An 11,382-nucleotide genomic window follows, 5' to 3' on the forward strand; every position below is an offset into this window, starting at 1 on the left:
TTACATTCAGAGTTTTAACAGCATCATGTTTATTTTCCAGAATGAAACATGATAGTGACCTGTGTGACCAATGTGACCAGGCATTTCCTGTCATCAGTCACTCTTTCGATCCAACTGTGACAGTTTTGAATGGGATGATTTCATTCAGATTCAGATTCAAATTAGTTTACTGTCATATTCATCAGGGTGCAATTAAATTCCTAACTCACAGAGTAAACAGTATACATGGTAATAATAAATACAGCGACAAGCGCAAAACAAAGGAATGGCACAAAGTATAGTTGTGCAAATTGAAGTAGTGCATAGTAAAATTGAATAGTAACTGACTATTACGGGAGAGTTAGAATTAAGGGTTTGAGAGCATGGCAGCACGGCCGGCAAGGGGATATGAAAGAGGTGAATGGTTCAGAAGTCTGAGAGCAGTGAGGAAGAATATTTTCTTAAGTCTGGACGTCTGGGCTTTCAAGAAGAAAGAAAAGGGAATGGCCAGGGCGGCATGCATCCTTGACGATACTACTAGCCTCCCTGAAGCAATGCACCGTGAAGATGGACTAGATGGAAGGATGTGATGAGCCTGTGATGGACTGGGCAGTGTTTACCACTCTCTGTAGATTGGTCAGTCAATAGCAGAGCAGTTGCCATACCAGGCTCAGGTGCAACCCATCAGGATACTTTATATTGCGCATGTGTAGAAGTTCAAGAGAATCCTCATGGACAAGCCAAATCTTTTCAAACACCTAAGAAAGTACATACCCTGATGTGCTTTCTTGATCACCGCATCAGTGTGGAGGGACCAGGAGAGGTTGCTGGTGATGTGGATTCATTTTGTAACACTATTTCTCATGCATTACAGGGGAACTTGGATAATTTTGTCCTGGGGACACAGGTTATTTGGTACTTCTGGAATAATATGGTCTTAAAACTGCAACTGGGAGACCTGTAAGAAAAGTAAATTATTTATCTTCATTCTGTGGCCATCCCCTAATCCCCTTTCTGAAATGGTCCCCACACACATCTAAGTCACTCTATGCATGCAATCTGACACTACAGAACTCCCCTTTTGATTCTGGTTCCTATCCTCCCATTTGCCCCCAGCTACCCATCCCCCGCCCAAGCAGTCAGATGACTTCTAATCCTCCCTCCACCCCTCCCCCTTCCAACACCTATACGATAAACCGGACAATTTTACTTTTTACCATCCCTACCCACCTTACAAAAATCTCTTTGCTTTCAATCTACCAACTCATCATCTATTAAATCTTGTTATAATTTCATGCTTCTAACTCGACTAATTTTTCTTCGCAAACTTAGATATTGTGGCTCTCCAGCCCCAACACAAATCCCTTTGAAATACCATTAGTCACATCCAGTCAATTTGAGTACTTGAATTCCCTATGTCTCCTGCTGTTCAATTACATTATTAGCAAATGAAATTAATGCAGATGGACAAAAAGGTCGGCATGAATGTGGTGTGCTGTGTAAATCTATGAGTCAATTTCCAAACCATGCTAATAGTCTTCCTTCAATTCCATGAGCTATTGACTGTGAAAAGCTTAAACATTTTTGGATAACTTTAACTATGATATGTAATTCCTTGTCTTAAAAGGCAAAACCAAGATCAGAATTAGCTTTATGGAGAAATACCATATTGAAGCGAAAACCATTTGGTATCACAGGGACGTAGGAGACTGCAGATGCTTGAATCTGGAGCAACTAGCAATCTGCTGGAGCTCTCAGGGTTGAGCAGCAACTGGGGGAGGGGGGGGATTTGTTGACGTTTTGGGTCAAAACCCTGCATTAGGACTAAGAGGGGAGATAGCCAGTATAAAGAGGAGAGGGGGAGTGTTGTGACAGTGGTGTGACATGACCTCTAAAGCTGACTGCTATTGATGATGTGTGTTATGAAAAATGACCTAATCTTGTTGTTCAGGTAACATTACGAGGTATCAGATCTTTGTCTTTGTAGTTTATGGCAACATCTGACCTCCTTGTTCATATTTGTGACCTATAATTACTATTGGTTATGCAATAATCTGTGTAATATTGGAGACAAACTATTCTTACTGTATGGATCACTTATTCAAAGCAAAGCTACCTTCACACAACTTTGAAATATATTTTGCTTTTAAAGTTCTGCATTCAAAGTGGTATTTAACCATATTATTACATAGATATACTTGCTGTTAATTATGAGGTACAGTAAGTATAGAATGATAAGATTTTCAGTTCAGAATTAATCTGTTTTAAAGTTTGACGTTTACTAAATAGTGTAGTCAGCTATCACCCACTCCACATTGAGAATAAAGGTTCATGATTTCTACACACATCACTGCCATTCCTTTTAGAAACTACATTTTGCATTGTAGTGTGAAGTTCAACATTGTATTGTGGTGAAGGATGTTGTTGTTCTTATTTGTCTGAAGCCATTACAGTACATTTAGAAAATGATTGTCTATTTGATAATCTTGCTTTTAATGTCTGAACCACTTTAGTTAAAGTGAAAGCTATTTGGTTTTCTGGTCTATTCCAGGAAGTAGCAATCCTGTTTTCAACTCCAGTTTAGAATTTGATTAAATTATTGTAGTGTAATTGTGCACTTGATCTCTTTGGACGTTTGTGTTCTGTTTCCCAAGTAACCAAAATATAGAGCTTTTATTTTTGTGTTTGAATAATTTGGTATTTGTAAATATGCACCAAGTGACATCTGGGCTTTATAGTATCAAGAATAAAACCAAAGTTAACTTGTATCTTCTTTCATATGTATGGAGACATTTCATTTACTGTATTGTGTTAAAATATTTTAGGGAAAGGATTTTGAAGTGCAGATCATCTACCAGCCATCCCTTCATGGACTTGTAACCATCATTTGTAAAAATCACAGAAAAAGTTGTAATTTATTTCCTGGCAGTCTCTCTTTTCAGGGTTAGAATAGCAGTTCATATAACCATGTTCAGTAAAATAAAAGGAGTCCAGCTTTTTAGTGAAGCTTTGGTGTAAACTCATACTGTTGATCTCAGTCTCTAATTTTCTCCCGGATAAGACTATGGTTCCTATGTTAGTCAAATTGACTGATATATGATTATCAATATTGAATCAAATATTCTGATTAATATTGGCTAAAAATTTTGAAGATCATGGTAGATTATGCAATGTCCTTTCCCACCTGGAGCCAAGATTTAAATCATTCCAGATAAATGGGATGAATTCTAGTCAGTGTTTGTCAGAGGTTGGGGCTGAGAAATATAGTTCATGACCTGGGAATGCTTAATGATGAACATTAGAGGCTGAAATGAGAAGAGTTACATTCCTTACTACTGGCATGTCTCAACGCAACCATGACCTTTGAAAAAAATGCATGATATTTTAAATTAGGTCCTTTTGAGGAATTTTGCTTTAAAGAGCGAATAATTCCAAAAATGTGAACATTACTCCTGTGAAATAAGTTCATGGAGAAAAAAAAGTAAACTGTTTAACAGAAAGTTGATTACATAAATGGGCTCAGCAATAAAGAATGATCTTAAGCTTCTATGAAGCACCTTAGGATGCTTTTTCACTTTAAAAGTTTTATATAAACACAAGTTGTTGAATGTGGTAAAGATTTGGTGTGTTATATGAGAAGGTGACACCTGATCTGTTTTGTTTGTTGTGGCGTGTAGGAGAAAAGAATGAGAGTGAACCTGATGAGGAGGAACTGGTCAGTCTGAGTAAACGTCTAGTGGAGACCGCTGTGATTAAGGCTGTACAGCAGTACCTAGAGGAAACACAGTCTAAAGCAAAACAGAACACAAATGGGCAGAAAATCAGCTCAAAATGGTTTAAGGACACTGACCCAAACAATGGCAACAAGAAATGAAAATGTTACATTTTAAAACAGGTGTTTAGTGTGTGCAGAGAGTATTTTTACGAATACACGTGATCATTGTCTCAAGTGTTCAGTGCTCCAAGGATGATAAAGCTGAGGAGAAAATATTAAACCAAAATGGAGAAAAATCAAGACCTTCACAGTTTATTCATCCAAGGTTCTCCAATGCAACTACTGAAGGAAAGAATGGTCTTCTGCTCAATGCTTGTGTTTGGATGTCAAATGTGATGAAAGGGTCTCAAGTATCTATAAATGTTGATTGGATTTTTCGTCAAGGCACCAGTTTCATTGATTTAGTTTGTACACCTTTTTTTTTATTACTGTCATGGCAAAAATAGTGAAACACAATATAATAGACTAAATCTAAAATGATTGAAAATAGAGCATAAGTGAAGCTGAACAATTGGAATAAGCTATGTAGATTTATTCATTTCATAAAATTGTTACATGTAAGCTGAACCTTGTAGTGCACATGCATATTACATATTTATTTATAATTATGGTTGTGCTGTCGAAACACTCTACATTTTCTTTTGAATCTTTAGCTTGAATACATTTTAGAATTAAATCAACTTTTGTTAAATGAAACACATTTTTATTTTTTTCTTCTTCAGGAAAAAAGCGTGATTCAGACGTAATTAGGAATGCTCTGCAGAAAGAAACCATTGCAGTACAGTGCAAACTTAATCAGATAAAAGAACTATTGTCGCATCCAGGGATACAAATGAGAATACAGAGTGAAATGGCTGTAAAAAACATTGCACTGAAGCAATGATAAGCAGGAGGATGTAACAGTCAACATTGATTCTTATGACTTGTAAAATGGAAAAAAGTACAGTAATAAAACCTCAGAGGAAATGAGGATTGAGGTTGCCTAAAATTAAACAAGTTTCTCATTAATTTTTACATCAGCTACTTCAGTTGGAAAGTATAAAGTTTAGTATTGTTTTATTGAAATTCAGTCAACATGTAATATTGTAGCTCTGAATCTATTTTGATTTCATTTATATCATATATAGATAGATGAAATATATATCTATCTACATATAAACTTTTTATTTTTCCAAATATTAAATTGAACACTTCCATTTCCGTTGGTGAACAGGCACTGATTAGCCTGCTGCTGTCAGTGAGAAATCAACTGAGAAAAGCAGTATTTAGTTGGTTTGACCTAAGTAAATTAGGCTTCCACAGATATTTGGAAAGGGATGTTCTAGAAAGTATTTATTTAATTTGCATTTGCTTTGGACTAATTTGCATTGCTAAATTAGGATAGATCATGATTAAATTAAAAGGTCTGAAATCTTTAACTCATTATATATAATCTGCCTCACTTGACTGGCACACAGTCGATTAAATTCCCAGCAATGAATTATAAATGATTTTTACCACGCAAGACTATATGAAGCACATTATTTGCCTCACTCGTATTTGTGCAGTTGCTATTCCCCAAACATCTAAGAACTATTCAGACAACTTTGGGCAAAGCTGGAGCAAAGCAGCTCTTTCAAGACTATGCAATTACCAAATACAAAACTGCCTTCTGTGATTCAACTGGAATCCTAGATTTTCATCCATTAAGGGTCAATATTTGAATACTTAAGTTATTTCCTTTGCAAAAATCATTAATTTTAACTGCAATATCTTTTATTCTGTGTTATCATCCATTTCACTGTTACTCTTGACAGTAATGGTTTTCTACCATGTGGCCAGTCGGAAGCCTCCTTGGTTCACTAATGCACTTTAGTGAAGGAGATCTGCCACCTGTATGCAATCTAACATTTATGTGACTCCAGGTCCAATATACACTATATTTTGTATATTGATTTTGAGCAGTTATAAATATTGATTGACCCACACTAACACTGTCATTAACCAAAATCACTCTGCTGCTAAATAAAAAGAAAATAGGATTAAACTGCTGTTTGAATTTAAGCAAATATGTATTCCAATGGGCCTTTGAATGTCATTTTCATTTCTGAGGAGTAGCAATGCATAAGTTTGTGTTTCACAGTCAGGGCCTTGGGAAAAACTTTTACAGGCAATTTCTGGTATTATTTTGAGTATAGTAAGTAATTCAGATATATGATTTAGCATTATGTTCAGAGCATTGTGATTCATTATTCGTTTATTTTCACTACAAGCTCTTTTCTACAAGCACTTTAAAGTCAATTTGCTTAAGCCAGGGGAATAATGCCGTAAAGAGCCTGACAAAAATGCACAAATCAACTGGTTTATGGGATTTCTTGATAGCTGTGAATGCATAGACACTTGTCAAAGTAAGCCAGCTGAACATTTCAGGGTGGGAAGAGGCACAACAAACACCTGTTTGAATTAAATACACATGACAGATTTTCATAGATGTGAAAAGGATTCTTGTGTTATGAAAATCATCATTCAAAAATGTTCTTGAGTATTTTTTCTCTCTTTTTGTGGTTTTGTTACTGTTGAATTTATAGCATGTGTTTTCAAATTATATCACTAAATAAGATTTTTTGCATTATATGTAAACAAAATGATTCAAATTAATACCAAGAAAGAAAGCATCAGTGGTTAAATTTTTACAGCAAGATGAAAGTTACATGTTGTTTGAAGTTTGTGGTGTGGTTATTGATGTCAGCTAATGGTTTTTCAAGTATGGTTACAAATTGATGTAAAATAAACATTACTATAATTTTATTTATCATTTGGTTTTAAAGTCATTTGCTAAATTTTCACAAAATGTGCCTGAATAATTTTTAAGCAAAATAATGTAAGATTATGTGTTTTAAAATTTGAGTAGATATTTACCATTTGATTCATTATTTTATGGAAAATACTTCAATATGCATACAAAGTTAATTCTACTCCAACTTTTGATATCAAGATGATAATTTTGGTGCCTTGTTCTACTGTGCATTATTTAGTTTTACTTTTTGGCTGTCCACTCCCGCCAACCCAAGATATGAATAACGTATGTATACTCACTTTGACTTTATTTTGCTTATTTTGTGATAGATATAAATGCTATATTCCAAACTTTACTGTCTAAAATTAAATGTGCATATTTAAATAACAAAATAAGAAATCAGCTACTATTTGTTTGTTCAAATATATAATGGATTTCTATTGAATGTGATGGGAAATGATTCGTAGGACTCATTCAGCCTCCTGGTAAAGTAATTCAACAGATAAACAACATAATATCTTTAACATAGTAAAGCATACCCATTTGGTTTTCATGGCAAAAGGGGACATAAAATAAGAATTAGGAAAATTGATTGGAGGAATGATCAAAAAGTAAGGTTTTGAGATGGCTTTTGTGGACAGAACTGAGCAGGGACATACCAGAGGGTCAAATGGGTAAGATTAAAATGTGCGGTGTTGTGAACACACTGTCATCAATAGGGGAGCAAGAGGGTGAATTCATAGCATTGCAAGTTGGGGTGCAGGGCTGGAGAAGATTGCAGAGGCAGAGAATCGGATGACCATGTTGGGAAGGTAAAGAAGGAGAACAGTTTTAATGCCAGTTCCCAGAAAAGCAGAAGCAAAATTCTTAGTATGGGATAGGGCATGAGGAAAGGAGTTTTAGATGAGTTCATATAGAGTTACGTTTCAAACGAAGCAAGAACAGTAAAATTGTAATTTGTTACTCGTAATAATCGAAGAAATTGTGACTAATGTTCCAGAAAATCATTACAACTCCCGTATAGGAGCTGGGGGGATCTGCATTTAGTTAGTTAAGTAATATAGAATAAGGAGATTGTTTCAGTAGGAAACCTCTCTGATTCACTAATGTACTTTAGGGAAGGGGATCTGCCACCTATATGCAACCTAACCTTTATGTGACTCCAGGTCCAAAGCAATGTGGTTGGCCTTCTGTCTTCTGAAATGGTAAACAAGCCACCCAATTAAAAGGTGAAACTAGCCAGGTCACCTTGCATCCACCACCCGGCATCAGATTTGGATATAGGGCAATTGGCCCTGCAAATTTCTTCTCATGAACATCTAAATTGAGAGTTTTCCATGGACTCATCAAGCAACTGCCTGACATATTCTCACTTTTTCAAGCACACCAGAGATGATGGCTCTGTAATATGCAGTCAAAAGGTTGTGGACGAGTGTCGTGAACCCTGTCAAACATAGGAAAGAAAACCACCTTCTATCACTATGTACTGCCTTCCCTCCACTACTCAGCCAGTGACCACTGCACAGTCCTAGTGGAAACAAAGTCCTGTCTTCACACTGAGGACATCCCACCATCATGAATGGCACTACCAGCACACTCAGTGGGATAGATTGAGGACTCAAATCTCATCATCTTAGAGGCACTGTGGACCATTCAGCAACAGTTGTATTCCTCTTCAGGATGGCATATCCCTTGCTCTATCTTTGTTATTATTCCAGGTGATCAATCCTGATTCAATAAGGAATGTAGAAGGTGCTAGGAGCTGTACTGGATATAAATCAAAATGATGCGTCAAACTTGTGAGCTCCACTATAGGAGTAACTACATGGTAATCGGCAAAAGCGGTGTGCTATGGACAGAGTAAAACAATCCCAAAGCGACGAATAAGATCAAAGCTCTGCATTCCTGCCTCATCCAATCATTGTATGGTGGTACGCAATTAAACAATTAGAGGAGCTGTCTCAGTGACTAATCCTGTCTTCAGCAGTGATGGAACCCAGGACATGAGTAAAAGGCAAGGCGGAAACTGTTGCAGCCATCTTCAGCCAGAAGTGCTAAGTGGATAATCTAGACTTCGACCAATTTGGTCCACTGCACATGATATCACAAAATGGTTGAGAATACTGGATGCAGCAATGGCAGCCAAGAACATCCCAGCTGCAGTGTTGAAGGTGTGTTCCAGAACCAGCAGCAACACTGGTTGTTACAAAATAGATATGTGGAAAAAAATGTGGAAAATTGCCCAGGTATACCCTGTCCACGGAAAGTAGAACAAATCAAATCTGTCTAATTACTATTCAATTGGTCTACTCTTGATAATCAGCAAAGCAATGGATGGTTTTGTGAACAGTACTATCTAGCAGTATATACTCACCGACAACTGATATCCAGTTTAGGCTGTGCCAAGATCACTTGGCTCGAGACCTCATCACAGCCTAAGATAAGATAAGATCTCTTTATTGGTCACATGTACATCAAAACACACAGTGAAATGCATCTTTTGCGTAGAGTGTTCTGGGGGGCAGCCCGCAAGTGTCGCCATGCTTCTGGCGCCAACGTAGCATGCCCACAACTTCATAACCCGTACGTCTTTGGAATGTGGGAGGAAACTGGAGCACCCGGTGGAAACCCACGCAGACACACGGGGAGAACGTACAAACTCCTTACAGACAGTGGCTGGGATTGAACCCAGGTTGCTGGCGCTGTAATAGCGTTACGCTAACCGTTACACTACCGTGCTACATTACCGGTACATTACTGGAAAAGGGAGATAAAATTTGTGGTTTTACGTTGCAGAGAAGGTGAAGGGGGGGGGGGGTGGGGAACGAATGGGATAAAGGGAATATCTGTGATAGGGTGAGGCTGGCGTTGATATTGGTATTGGTTTATTATTATCACTTGTACCGAGGTACAGTGAAAAACTTGTCTTGCGTACCGATTGTACAGGTCAATTCATTACACAGTGCATTGAGGTGGTACAGGGCAAAAATAATAACAGAATACAGAGTGTCACAGCTACAAGGAAGTGCAGTGCAGGTAAAAGAACATTATTAGTAATACTTAGTGACAGAATTTAAATTTAAAAGAGTAGAACGATTACAGTAGAAGTAATGACTAGCTCTGCAGAGAGCGGCTTCCGGCGCCATCTTGCTTGCGAAGATTGCCACGGAGAAGAGTTCAGAGTCAGCCGGTCACTCGTTTAGTGGGGGGCAGTTAGTGGGTGGTAACACAGAGCTGTGGGGAAAGCCCAGTATTTGTCCTAATTGCGAGAGTAAACCAGAGCCAGTCACAGATGGATGAGTTTGTCCCAATGGTGAACCTTTCCACACGGGTGCCTCAGAAACATCCGTTGTCTTCTCTCCACCATCGTGGACAGAGCCCTTGGCCACAGCTCATCCATTTCTCCATCAGAGGGGGAGGACTCACTCCAAAGGGGATCGCTCCAGGGCAGCCAAAGGTAAGACTGCAACAGAGGAAGGGGAAACCCTGACAGAGTTGGTTTTTCAGGTACAGATGAGCAGAAGTGGAAGATGGAACAATGATTTCTCCAGCGCCGTTTCATAGGGTTCGGCCAGGAGCGAAGCAGGGTGAATCCCTCGGGAACAAAGCCTAAGTCTAAACATTAGCAAAAGGGTGTAATTCTGGAGGTGAGGTGAGAATGATTGCCCTTGGCATCAAGGCAGTTCTTGAGTGACCGTGACATCAAGGTGCCCTGGTGAAACGGGAAAAAAGCGGGTTTCGAGGATTCAGATCAATGAGGGAGAAAGAACACTTCAAGGTTGCTGCAGGGTATTTTACTAAAGTATAATGAGATAAGAAAGATTTATATGACGTACAAAACAATAAGCCTAAAGCACAGTGTAAAATAATTCCTAAGAGAAAAAGTCTCACGCCCTTCTCGCCGTGGTGGACTCCGATTTACGATGACTGGCCTGGAGAATCCCAGAGGTCCTTGGCACCGATCGCGATTCTGGTCCAAGGAGAAGTCCGATGAGCTTGTTCACTACTCACACTTATGTAATCAAGGAAACCTGCGCTTCTTTTCTAATCTACGCATATCAGTCAGCTACAGTTCTTAAACTATTTCTTAATGATAAATGTATATTTTATATTATCAACTGAACTAGTCTCCAAAAAGCAAGTTATCTTATCATTTCATATTTCTTAATGTTTTACATCTGCATGCTTCAAGGTCTCAATGACCCTATGAATCAAGATCTTTTGTTTTATTTATCTTCCTGATTAACATGCCTGCTTGTTATGAGGACCATGAGCTGACAACTCCATTTTGAGTAAAACAATCTGCTTTTAACCCTCTCATTACACCTGGTAAGACTGAAGTCAATTAGCATTAAGCGAAAAACACTGCAATATCTGGAGTCATACGTCACATGAGGAAGGTGATCATTGCTGCTTAAGCCCAAACATCTCAGCCCTATTTGATCAATGTAGCAGTTTTATGCTCAACTCTCTTCAACTGCTTCATCAATGACCTTCCATCATTAGGAGAGAAGTATGGATGTTTGCTGATGATTTCACAATGTTCTATCCCCAATTCCTCAGCAAGTGAAGCAGCACATGCCTGCATGAAGCAGGACCTAGATGGCATTCAGGCATGGGCTACTTTGTCACGTAGCTCTGTGTCACAAAGCTGCCAAGCAGTGACTATCTCCAACAAGTGAGAGACTAACTAACCATCTTCCCTTGACATTCACTAGCAGTAACATGCCTCAATAACAATTCCCTAGGGGTCACCAGTGACTTGAAAATCAACTGGACAAACCACAAGTAACAGGGCGACATGTGCAAGTTAGGCATTGTACCTCTCTGCCTCCCTACCCTCCCACCCGCA

General features: G+C 38.3%; 1 protein-coding gene across 1 annotated transcript in view; it reads left to right on the top strand.

The window, feature by feature from the left end:
- LOC127575211 (uncharacterized) overlaps positions 1-4,603 on the top strand; it is a 165,542-nt gene extending 160,939 nt beyond the window's left edge. The window contains exon 11 of the mRNA XM_052024916.1: positions 3,657-4,603. Coding sequence (XP_051880876.1) covers positions 3,657-3,853 — 197 coding nt within the window. The 3' untranslated portion in view covers positions 3,854-4,603. The remainder of the gene's footprint in view (positions 1-3,656) is intronic.
- The last annotated feature ends 6,779 nt before the right edge of the window (positions 4,604-11,382 follow it).

Source organism: Pristis pectinata, chromosome 10 (assembly GCF_009764475.1).
Source record: "Pristis pectinata isolate sPriPec2 chromosome 10, sPriPec2.1.pri, whole genome shotgun sequence".
In the NCBI taxonomy this organism is placed as follows: Eukaryota; Metazoa; Chordata; class Chondrichthyes; order Rhinopristiformes; family Pristidae; genus Pristis; species Pristis pectinata.